This window comes from Papio anubis, chromosome 7, assembly GCF_008728515.1.
Source record: "Papio anubis isolate 15944 chromosome 7, Panubis1.0, whole genome shotgun sequence".
NCBI classification, from domain to species: domain Eukaryota; kingdom Metazoa; phylum Chordata; class Mammalia; order Primates; family Cercopithecidae; genus Papio; species Papio anubis.
This window is the reverse complement of record NC_044982.1, coordinates 45799576-45812286: the sequence shown is the minus strand read 5'-3', so window position 1 is coordinate 45812286 and position 12711 is coordinate 45799576. Positions and strand designations below refer to the sequence as shown.

Sequence of the window (12711 nt, the reverse complement as noted above, 5' to 3'; positions counted from 1 at the left end):
TTTCCTGTTTCAGTGTTATTAATATTGACCTTAATAGATTCCTGGTAAAAATCATTATTTTAAAAATCCTACAAAAAGTAAAACTTTGTTGGAAACAACTATGTTCACTTCCTGTTCAAACAATAAAAATAAATTAAACAGTAAGAAAACATATTTTTCAGTTCATAGCGCCTGAAGAGAAACATATATAGTATAAATAAAATTCACTGTAATTACTCAAATCCTGCTTACAGAACTGATATATTTACATTCATACTGAAGTTTCAGAGTTTTTAGTGGAGTTCCGCACTTTCTCAGCCACACTGAGCTATCAGAAATCACATTTGGAAATGTGTTGAGACTTAACCCAAGACTTTCTCAAAAAATGCTGAAAAAGAGGTGTGTGTGCATATATCTATGCATGCTACTTAACTTTAAAAATATGTACCATTTATGTTTCTTAACCTTTTCAATGCCCATGGAGTAAAAGTAAACAAAAACAATTGTATTATTTCTAATGGTCTGCAGCTATCTTTAATTTTCTGTTAGGTGTATACATTTTTTAATTTAAAAAACCATCAAGTTCCATTTTGACCTTAGAATTATAGAGTCAACTAAATGATTCACTTTGACTTGACACATTTCACCTTGTTCCTTTGTCTCCATCTATTTAAAAGAGAACATTTATAAGTGAACAAAAAGGCTGCAATAATGCAGTTCTACTTCTGTATACTTAACTGTGATCTTCATGCAGATCAATCTAAAGTCTCTTGTATGCATATACTTGCAAAACTAGAGTGTTTTCCTTTAAATGGGAAAATGTTTTGTGTCCTTGGGGCTTCATGAAAAGATTTGCCGCTGATGCCAAAAAGAGGTGAGGAGGAAATAGAGTTTATAAGTCTTGCATATCTTCATCCAGCTGGACAGTCTGGAGCTTGGCAAGTTCTTTTTTGTCTGTTTCCAGGTCTTCACAGACAGTATCAACCATGCCATCTAAGACATACTTGGATTTAGAGTCCAGCATCATTAAGCTACTTGTTGCTTTGCTCTCAGAATTTGGTAAGAAATTCTCTTTCATGTTAGCTACTGATTGCAGAACCAAACGATGTTCTTGGACAAAATCCTGATGTACTGCTGAGGAGGGGTGACCTACCTGATCTTCAGCTGTAGGAACTATTTCCCCAAGGGCAGCCTGAGTCATAGGGACTGACAATAGGTCTTGACCAGTAATAAGGGAGCAGTTCTGAAGAGTTGCATAGTTAGTGTTGCTGACAGATGTCACAGTAGATTTGCTTGCCACCGGTGCAGACATTGGTTGGCTATCGGCAATGTCATGGTTTAGCTCAGTGGGATTTAGTAGTGTAGGGGGACTGAGAGAAAAATTGTGAGTTGGAGATACATTAACTAATGAGGAGGCCAGTGGATGGAGGCCACTCCCCGAGATGTTTTCAGAAGACAGGTTTGCATTTACTTGTGCATTCTGATTGACAGGCATCAACTGAGAAAATACCAGGCTCCTCTCCAAGCCTTCCTGTTTCACAGATCCTATAGTCTGGCTTGTATTAGGAACCGTGTATACCACTGCACTGGGAGCAAGAGAGCTCAAGAAAACCTTTCCTTGCTGAACTGTGGCAGACTCACTTGTAAATGTGCTCCCATCTGAAGTGCTTGAACTTACTGAGATATTACCTAGAAAAAATAAAGTACTGATTATCATTGATGGAAGTGACAGGGAAAGAAAAAAAGTTACACACACATGGTTTTTTCTTAGCTACAGTATCTATAAAGAAGCAACACTTCCATACAATAATTTAGCCCAATTCTGGTTCAGAATTACCTTGAGCACTTAAAACTACAGATTCCCAGGCTCTACTCCTTGAAAGTATAACTTAGTACATCTTAGAACATCTGTTTTTACCTCTCCAAGTAAATACATATATATATTTTTTTGTATAGAGACATCTTTTATTTTATGTTTAACCACAACAACACAGCCAAAAAAACTACTTGCATTCCTGAGTCGCAGGTGTGCCTGTTTCCCCATCTTTCATCAGCTTCTTAGAAAACACAGTGATTTCCAAACCTTTACTTTTTATGTCTCATGACCTCCAATGGTCTTGAGGATAGAACATGTTAAAGGTTCTGTTGCTTATTATTTCTTTTCTTTTTTTTTTTTTTTTGAGACGGAGTCTCACTCTGTCGCCAGGTTGGAGTGCAGTGGAGCGATCTTGGCTCACTGCAACCTCTGCCTCCTGGGTTCAAGCGACTCTCTTGCCTCAGCCTCCCGAGTAGCTGTGACTACAGGCATGTGCCACCACATCCAGCTAATTTTTGTATTTTTAGTAGAGACGGGGTTTCACCAGGTTCGCCAGGATAGTCCCCATCCTTTGACCTTGTGATCCACCCGCCTCGGCCTCCCAAAGTGCTGGGACTACAGGCACAAGCCATAGCGCCCGGCCTATTTCTCTTTCTTTAAAAAAAAAAAAAAATTAGATTCAGGGGGCATGTGTGCATGATTGTTACACGGGTATATTGAATAATGGTGGGGATTTGGCTTCTAGAGTACCCACCTTCCCAAGTAATTCTGATGACCAAGGAGCATTGAGAACTACTAGTTAGAAGCCAAGTGTGAAAAAAAAAAAAAATCTTTTCCAGGTTCTGATTCACTCAAGTTTCTGTTTCATCACTAGTAACTTGACATCTCTCAATTAGTTGATAGTTATTGCTGGCTCTGCCACTTAGAATTAGAAAACACAAATGCAAAATGAAATGCCTTCATTCAGGACTGACTGCTCAGTAACTGACATAAAATATAAATAAATGGCAGTGTAGAACATACCACATAAAATGAGTTACCTGGGGCTTAAAACTTAACCATATAAACCTGTACAGACAAGTTGCAAACTTTCACCAATATAGCCATAAAGTAATGTCAAGTCAACAAAACATTCAAAAGCTTTTTTTGCCTTTTGTTGTGCCAGTTCTGAATTTTCAGTGTTGTAGTAATGGGAACAATTAATGGTAATATGAAATGTGCTTTTTAAAATACAGATTAACATAAAGGATCAGAGCTAATGCTTCTCTAAAAGGTTTGTATCTTTTGAGGCTCTTACTATAATGGTCTATAGAGACCAGAAGTAGAAAAAGAAATGTTAAGTAGAAAGCTAAGATGTTCAAATCAGATCACTCAGACAATGTAGATGAATTAGACCCCCTACTACCATCAAATAAAACCCTTTTTTTCCTGATTCCTCACATAGGCATGAGATGATGGCAATTAGATAATCTAGGACCTCAAATATGGTCACTGAAGGAAAGGTGGATTTGGGGGGACTTTTGTGCCTCAACCTCTGAGTAGCTGGGATTACAGATGCACGTTACCATGCTTGTCTAATTTTTGTATTTGTAGTAGAGACCAGGTTTCACCATGTTGGCCAGGCTGTTCTCAAACTCCTCAGTTCAAGTGATCTGCCAGCCTCGGCCTCCCAAAGTGCTGGGATTATGTGAATGAGGCTCACTGCAGCCTCCATCTCCTGGGCCCAAGCAATCCCTCCCACCTCAGCCTCCCAAGTAGCTAGGACTACAGGCATGCACTACCATGCCCAGCTAATTTAAAAAAAAATTTTTTTTTTTTTGAGACGGAGTCTCGTTCTGTCACCCAGGCTGGAGTGCAGAGGTGCAATCTTGGCTCACTGCAACCTCCGCTTCCTGGGTTCAAGCAATTCTCCTGACTCAGCCTCCCGAGTAGCTGGGATTACAGGCATGCACCATCAAGCCTGGCTAATTTTTGTATTTTTAGTAGAGACGGGGTTTTACCATGTTGCTCAGGCTGCTCTCGAACTCTCGACCTCGTGATCCACCCACCTTGGCCTCCCAAAGTGCTGGGATTACAGGCATGAGCCACCATGCCTGGCCAATTTTAAAACATTTTTTGCAGAGATGAGGTCTCACTATGTTGCCCAGGCTGGTCTGGAATTCCTGGGTTCAAGTGATCCTCCTGCCTCAGCCTCCCAAAGTGTTGTAATTACACGTGTGACACCACATCTGGCCTCAGTAAAGTACTTTTATGAGAGAGCAGCCCAATGTTAAAGGTAATTAATTCACTGAAAACATCTTCCTTCCTGAAGTATTAGAATATTGTGATTATATTATCACCTCTATTGATAAATTAGTGCCACAGGGCTGTTTATGTCTTCCAAGTATTTTTAATGCAAAGGAATGTCTTCAAGTAAAAAGAAAACACTGTATGTGAACCCTTTTAAAACATTTTACTAGAAAGTTTAATCACAGAAATACTGGTGTTAAGAAAAACATTTCTAGGTATGTTTCAGTTATTCCCTAACATACATTTCTGTTTCAGACCACACATATGAAAAAACTGCTTTTATTTGAAAGCACTGACTTCAACTTAAGTATGCTTTTAAATTCTTATTTTTATTTTATTTTTATTTATTTATTTTTAGATACAGGGTTTTGCTCTTATTGCCCAGGCTGGAGTGCAGTGGCGTGATCTCAGCTCACTGCAACCACCACCTCCAGGGTTCAAGCGATTCTCTTGCCTCAACATCCCGAGTAGCTGGGATTACAGGCATGTGCCACCATGCTCGGCTAATTTTTGTATTTTTAGTAGAGACGGGATTTCACAATTTAGTTAAGCTGGTCTCGAACTCCTGACCTCAGGTGATCCACTGGCCTCAGCCTCCCAAAGTGCTGGGATTACAGGTGTGAGCCACTGTGCCTGGCCTCTAAAATTCTTGTAGGCAACTGATTTGTGGCAAAAAACATCTCAAATAGATGCTTAGTTTGTTGTGTGTGTGTGTTTATGAAATTGTTTGCCAATGTATGCATGAACAAAATGATTAGTTATCTTTTTATAGAGCCATAAATAGCATAATTACATGCAACATTTTCCCCAACTGCTACTGAATATAAATACTTCTGAATTTGTAGAAATTATAACATATATAAAAGAAAAGAGGATTTGATCTAAAATTTGATTTTTGAGCATAACTACAACTGAAGTAAAAATTGAACAATAATTTTAAGATAAAAAATCCAACTGAAAAACTATATAGGTACAAAGCATTACTTTGTAATGATAAGAAAAAAATCAGGCCGGGTGCTGTGGCTCATGCCTGTAATCCCAGCACTTTGGGAGGCTGAGGTGGGCAGATCACAGGAGTTCAAGACCAGCCTGGCCAACATGGCCAAACCCTGTCTCTGTTAAACATACAAAGATTAGCCAGGCATGGTGATGCACGCCTGTAGTCCCAGCTACTAGGGAGGTTGAGGCAGGATAATCATTTGAACCCGGGAGGCAGAGGTTGCGGTGAGCCAAGATCGCGCCACTGTACTCTAGCCTGGCTGACAAAATGACTTGCTGCCAAAAAAAAAAAAAAAAAAAAAAAAAAGATGGTAATAATCATCATCATCATCTTAGTTGCTCAGACTGTAAAGTGAGTAAAAGATGTAGATATTCTACTTTTCCACATAAATCCCAACTGTAGAAAGATAAGTCTATCTTGTCTAGACATTTTAAAGAATGGCTCAGTATCTGTGAGAAAAAACTGAAACCCCAAAATGCTATATTGAGAACTGCAGTACCTAACTACCATGTAGAGATGTTGCTTGCTGGATTAAACTTATCTGGTTAAACTTATCCTTCAACTCACCCAGACGGTCTAAGGATTGACAGCCTTGTCATTTGATCTTAGTTATTTTAACTGAAAATGCTATTCTTATTCCTATTAAATGTCCCATTTAAAAACTTAGCTATTAGTTCGTAAGAATTTTCTATGGCAGTGCTCTTCTAGATTACACAATTAAAAGTATTTCTGCTTTTCTCCTTCCCCAACATACATAACATTCTTTCTGCTCAAATTTGTTGCCTTTAAAATGTGACCTGTTTGGAAATTTTCCAAACGAGAGAAAAGGTGTTAGATCCACATTAAATTATTAGCAAACTAAGCACTTTGGCTTTCCCTGTGGTTTTCATATTTTTGCCCTATGTTGGATAGTAACTTAGCTTAACTCTTTCCAGAACTTGGAACAATGATGAACTGAATAGTATGCTGCAGAACTGTCTTGTTTTACTACCATTTTGCCTAAAGATATGCAAATGTACAGAATGAAATTTAGAACAATTTTTCCATTAATTCCTTCAATAAGCTGACATAGACCATAGTTGTGGTAACAAGACAGTTGTGCATAAATTGATTTTTTTTTGGGGGGGGGCGTAAAACCATCTTATAGGAAGCAGACCTTTAAAGCCAACAATTACTACTTTGGTTTTATAAAAATCTGGATTTTCAGATGTGCCTACAAGAAGGCAAACATGCATTAATATCTACCACTCCTGAATTCAAGGGATTATGCAAACTCCACTGCCAAATTCTAACCGTTTCTATTTATTTAAAGAGAAAATGACATAGAATATCCAGGCTTGCTTAAAGTCAGTGAAGAACTAATATATCAGCCTCAGTTTTCCTGAATTTCATTTAAGTGCTTTCTCTGGAAGATTGCTGTTAGTAAAGCCACAAGCCTATAAAATAAGGCTTACTGTTATCTTCATAAATAAACCCACACATTTAGGGGGTGAGTATATATGCTGAGCGATAGAAATCCAATGGCATATTCCTCTGATTTTCTTTTAGGTCTGTCAGTCTTCATTATAGGAGGAACAGGATTCAAACATAATTGATCCAGTCTTTTTAGCTTGTTCTTCTAAAACATTTTTTGGTCAAATAAATAATGCTTAGGTAAAGTGTATGCATTCTTACCAACTGCTAGACTAATTTTGTGTTCTTATCAATTTTATTAATTTTTAATATTAAAATGCCAAGCAGTGAGTTATTTTGTAAGCACTGATTGACTTATCATATTTCTGTAATTGTAGAACTGGCAGGGCTTGCTATGAACTGTATTTTTCCATTCAGTTGTTAGTAAAATAAAAGCCCATCCTCATGATGCAAGGGAATAAAGCAAGTTGGATATTACATGGGTATTGTGAAAGAGGAGAATCACATCAAGGCTATTCTATAACTTCGGCAGCTAATAAGGTACCTGAACAGAAACATCAATTATAGCTATCACCAAATGCGTCACTTACAGCAACTGATGAACACATTTGCTGGTGCATTAAGGTACCAAATGAGATTGTTACCTTGTGAAGCTGCCACGGACACAGCGGGCAGCTGCAGAGGAGAGAATCCAATGCTCCCATTAAGGAACTGGCTGTTTGTGCCGGAATTGGGGATCTGGACAATGCCATACTGGTTAATTTGCACTGGTGTAGTAAAAGTCACTACAGAACCCCCATCTTGGGAAGCCACTGTTTGAATGCCTTCTCTTTTCACCTCATTGCTGGGTATCAGGCCTGGGAATGAGACAGGGACACTGGGGCTGTAGGACGTGGTGGCTGCTGAGTTAGCAGAACTCTGGAGGACTTTGAATTCCTTCACATCCTGGGAGGTAGACCCCAGTATGTCAGTCATGGATACACCATTGCTCACAATGTTTGATGACATTTTTGGTGGGTTCAATGCCACTGCCTGTGTATTTCCCACATTTAATCCATTAAGGATAACTCCACTGGGTCCCTGAATAAAAGAATTTCCATTAAGGAAGACAGGTGAAGTACTTGCAGGTACCAAGCTTCCATTCAACAGAACTCCAGAAGAGCTTAATGATATCTTAGCATTTCCAATTTGTTGCATATATACTGGCTCCATATGACTGGAAAGGCTGAGGTTGGTGATGCCATCAGATGAACTGGAGAGTGGGTGAGGAGATAAATCCTCATGTCCCTTGCTGGATTCATCTTCAGTGCTGGGGTTGCCATCTGACTCACTGTATGGAGGGGGAAATCAAGATGTTCAGAAGGTCAGGGGGATGACATTCTACATAGTACCACTTGTTTGGAAAACTAGCTTCTAAATCCATTAAAGGCAGTATTTAAGGAAAGCACAGCAGGATGTCTGCTAGTCCTATTTAAACTAAGGGGCCTTTCAGCAGATTCTGACCAGCCAGAGAATCTGGGAAGATAAACTCTCAGATCCCAATCATTTAAAATAACAATAAATTCAGGGAAAGTCCAGAGATCTGGAAGATGTAAATTCAGCATTACAGAAGAGAATATTTGATTTTACAGTGCAGAAGTGCTATTCCTTACTGTTAAATATGCTGCTACTGACACCATAGAAAAAAACGCCTTAGATGAGGTGGTCAGTCTTTCCTCTTCAGGAACTCCTTCCCCTCCCCTCAAACCAATTCAGATTAGTGTTATCTTGGAGGTAAATGGAACTGCCAAAGGAGCAGGAGGTGGGAAGTGCTCGGCTTTTCTTTTTTGGTCAGTTAGTTAACAAGAGATCGTTTTCTCACCTGCTCCCAAACTTCTACTCCACCAGACTGACAACTCTCTCATTCAACAAAGTGGCTGTCCTTGTTGTAGGAAAAGGCACTTTCAACCCAAGAACAGTTACGTGCAGTCGCCTTTGAATCCAAAGGAAGCCAAAGGGGCCTATTTAACAAACACCATCCAGTGCCCTGGTGAGGTGGGAGGGAAACGGTGTGGGTCACTCAGAGGCCTTTTAACTATTAGACCTCTTCCCCAATGTCCTTGGTCCCTCTGTTCCAGGCAGGGCCCTGTTCCTCAGCTCTCTGACTTGGGAGAAATACCAAATCAGGGTTGGGGGGTGGGTAGTGGTGGGGGTTTCCCATTTGGTCTGAGGCTGGGAGGGAGAGCAAAGGAGAACAGAACAGAGGCGTTTTGGAAGCGCGGCAGGACTTGGCCCAGCAGAGGATCCGACATCCCCGCAGTGCCCCGCGGTCGGTTCGCTTTCATGCCGAGGGTAGGGGATTACCCGGGCTTTGGGCTGCGGGGCCAGGAACGCAGAAAGCGCTTTGATTTACGAGCTGAGGCTGAGCCGCCGTCGCCGTCTGCGAGGGTGACTCACCGGGGGTGCGGGTGGGAGGTAGATCCGGAGAGGGGCCTAAACCAGGCAACTGGGCCGGGGGCGGGGAGTGTGGAGTTTATGGGGTGGTGGGGACAGAGAAGCCGGCAGTGGGGCGTGGGGGAGTCCCAGGGAGCTTGCCGGGCCCGCGAGCGGAGGCGGCGGGGCAGTTGGCCTGCTCGCAGTGCCCCCTTCCCACCCTCTGCCCCGGCCCTGCGGATTCCGTTGGTCCCCGAGCGCCGGACCCGCGGCCTCTAGTGGGCGCGGGGCAGGTGGTTCGGCGTAACCAAAGCGCCTTCTCTGGACCTTTCCGCATATCTGCGGAAGGCGCACGCACATCCCGGTGCACGTTTTGTTTTGGTTACCGCGAGGGCCAAGCAGGGCACCGAGCCTCCCTCCCAGCCTTGGGCGAGGAACGCCGGAGCCCAAGCCGTCGGACCCCCACAGGGGCCCAGAAGCGGCAAGGGCGGGCTGAGACCGGCTCTGGAATGTGCTGGGTGATCACCTTCACCTGGCCCAGGCGGGCTGGATCCCCGGCTTCCAGATTGCTTCCCTGAGCAGAACCTTCGAGCTGCTTTTGGATTCTTTCTCTCCTATCCCCGCGGGGCTGGAGACACCAGGTCTTTAGGCGACCTTCTCCTTACTTTGTTTCGTCCAACAAAACACACAGACGCACACACCAAGTGTCTGACTCGGGAGGACGCACAAAAGAGGTGGAAAATCCGGTATTTTTTACCAGAGGGGGAAAACAGCTTGCCAGGCAAAAAGCTCAAACCCAGTGGGGTGGGAGCACAAGGAGGGGCACTAATAGCGCCCCTACTCCTTTGCTGCCGCCCGCCGTAAGCTAGCCTGCCCCCCACCCGTAACTACCGTACCGGGAGGGAGTCAAGCAGCGTTCGGGGGCCGAGGGAGGAAGCAGCCCTTCAGCCCTGCTACCCCGGCTGCGCTGAAATCCGATCCCAAGGAGTTCAGAATCAGGTTTCAAAACATGACAGAGCCGAGCTGCACCAGCACCCCACGTTGCCGCGGCCGCGAAAGGAACCACAGGGGCAGGGTGAATGATTAACTCTGTCACATGAAACCTCGACGTTCCGAGACCCCTTCTTCGCCGCCAGCCCCAAAACACTCTCTTCCCTCCAGAGCAACCACCGCGACCTCCAACGCAGGCACTGGGGGCGGCTGAACCCTGGGGATCTGGGAGCGTGCGCGCGCGCCAGGCCCGGTGTGACCCCGCGGAGGTGCAGACCCCGGCCGGCGCCGGCAACCTCTGCGGGCCTCGGGCGGCAGGGAGAGCTACGGTGCCGGCGTCCACACTCGCTTCCTTAGCCCCGCCAGAAGCAGGGAGAGGGTGGCAACTTCAAAGCCAGCTGGATGGGGGTGGGAAGCCGGGCAGCAGTGACCAGCCGCGGTGGGGGCGGGGACTGAGACCTAGGCGGGCGACCAGAAACTTCTGGGGGGAGAGGGGGAGGGTAAGGAGGGAGGTTCCCCCGCCCTTCGCCTCCGCCGCCCCCCACCTCCGCCGGCAGGGAGCGAGGTGGGGGGCGGGGAGAGGTGGGCAGCCGGACCAGGCTGGTGGGGAAGGTAAGCGCCATGTTTGCGAGCACTTGGAGGAAAAGAAAGCTGGGAAGGGGGTGGGGGAGAGGAAGGGGGAGGAGGAGGAAAGTTGGCGCTCACCTTTTGGACTGGGTCTCCGAGGGGTTCCGATCGCGCTGCCGGCGGTTCTTGAACCAGTTGCTGACCTGGGTGAGGGAGAGGCCGGTGATCTTGGCCAGGTGCCGCTTCTCGGCGGGCGAAGGGTAGCGATTCTGCTTGTAGAGCTCCTTGAGCGCGTTGCGCGACTTCTCCTTGAAACAATACACCGTCTCCTCGCCGTCCCAGATGGTGCGGGGCAGGGGGAATTTCCTGCGCAGCCGGTACTTGTCCACCGCTCCTAGCGGCCGGCCGCGGGCTCGCTCGGCCTCGGTGTAGCGCGCCTTGTACCAGAGCTGCTGCAGCAGCGGGTGGTTGGCCGACTCGAAGCTGTGGCTCTCGAGGATGCTGTAGAGCTCGGGGTAGATGCCCTGGTGGAAGGCCACGAGCGCCCGCGCCTTCAGCAGGCTCTCATTGCCACGTAGCAGGTCGCTCTGGGGCAGGGACCACAGGAACCGGGCCAGGCGGTCCAGGTTGCCCCCCTGCTGCAGTGCCTCGCACACGCAGGCGACGTGGTCGGGCGAGAAGGCCAGCGGGGTCTGCGCGGCGGCGGCAGCGTGGTGGTGCCTGCCCAGAAGTTCCGAGTGGAGTTGTACCTGATCCGCCGCCGCTCCGGCCGCCGCCGTCGCCACTGCCCCTTCCTCTCCGCTCACCCTGGCGGCAGCGGTCGCGGCGTCCCCCGGCTCCAGGGGAAAAGGGGCTGGAGCCGGGGGGCTCAGCCCCACCGCCGCGCCCCCCGCCACTTCTCGGTGCGCCTCCTGCCCTTCCGAGGCGCTTTCCATCCCATTCTCCTGCTTGATGTCCGCCGCACTTGCGATCTGCCCGGTGGGGGAGGAAGAGGACATTTTTTGTTGTTTATTTTCCTCCCTCCCTCACTCCCTCGCACTCTTTTCCTCTTTCTTTCCCCCTCTCTTACTCCTCCTTCTTCGTCTCCCTCCCTCCTCTCCCCCTCCGGAAAGCCCACTCCCTCCCTCCTGGTTTCGGCTGGATCTGGCCGATCAGGTTTCCCCCCGGCCACGCAGTCACCATTAAGATAGCTGCTAGAGCAAAGTAGTGTAAACGGATAGCTGCTTTCTGCCGTTCCCCCAACGTGACTCCTCCGGTTGCTGCATACTATATGGCAGTGGCGGCCGGGCCGGCCCGGCCGAGCCACCTCATTGGCTATTTCGCATTCAGGGGGAGGAGGAGACACCGTTTCTATCCCTGTCGATCACCCGCCTCCCACTCCACCCCTTGCCTTTCCCTCTCCCCCTGACCCCCAGGCACCTATACCTGAAGGAAAACACCGACATTCTTTCCAAACCACGCTCCTGGGCGGGAAATTACCTAATGTGGCCTGAAAACTGGACAACTCTTTCAAAGAAAGGCCCTACGATTCCAGAGGGAATATTAATTGTGTGGCCTTAAGGTCTAGATAAATTTTTAACAAAGAGACCACCCTCACCATCTAGATGACAAAACTTAAGAGGACAATTCAGAAGCCCCCCACTATCTCCCTGTTCCCCATTCCCCCTCTTTTTGGATGTCTTTATCAAGGATTTTGTATTCGAAAGGGTCAAAAATAAAATAACACTAGGAAATGTTCTAAGGGGCAAGCATTTAAAGTAAATTAAAATTCCAAAGGGGGAAAAATGCTTGAAAACCTTATAATTAGCAGCATAAATAACCCACTGAGAAGACAAAAACAAGAAGCCTTGAAAAAATGTACTTAACCTTAAGCCACATGGAGGGTTGGCAACCCAAATGAGTTGAACATGATATAATTAAACATGTAGAATATTAAACCATATGTTTATCCTGGATGAGTCGTGTGGAAGAGATCTAAGCTTTAAATTATACTAACGATATGGAAATTTAAGTTTTCTACATGAACATTTTTAATGTAAGTATATGAATAGTTATTTTTTAAAGACGATAGAGTAGAAACACTGTATGTGCGGGTGTCATCTAGATCAGTGCAGGATCAGAAGCCCTTTTCCACAGCATAGACAGATGGAAGATTGCCCTCTGGTTTGATGCTGAAGTGGGGGTAGAGTCTTTTGTTGTTTGCAGTTGTGTCTCTTTCCTTTGTAATTTGCACGAGATCTTAATT

The 12711-nt window shown here is 45.8% G+C and overlaps 1 protein-coding gene across 2 annotated transcripts; it reads right to left on the bottom strand.

Annotated features, from left to right (window-relative positions):
- Positions 1 to 485: 485 nt before the first annotated feature.
- SIX4 (SIX homeobox 4) lies at positions 486 to 11733 on the bottom strand. Of its 2 annotated transcripts, XM_031668066.1 has the most exons (4): positions 11646 to 11733; positions 10605 to 11437; positions 7142 to 7827; positions 486 to 1668 (listed from the first exon to the last, which is right to left on the bottom strand). In XM_031668066.1, the coding sequence occupies exons 1-4, from the start codon at positions 11646 to 11648 to the stop codon at positions 872 to 874; spliced, it is 2319 nt and encodes a 772-aa protein (XP_031523926.1). In that variant the 5' UTR covers positions 11649 to 11733; the 3' UTR covers positions 486 to 871. The 2 variants fall into 2 exon arrangements, with proteins under 2 accessions (XP_031523926.1, XP_009209939.2); XM_009211675.4 differs by lacking the exon at positions 11646 to 11733 and having other exon boundaries at positions 10605 to 11535.
- Positions 11734 to 12711: the final 978 nt, after the last annotated feature.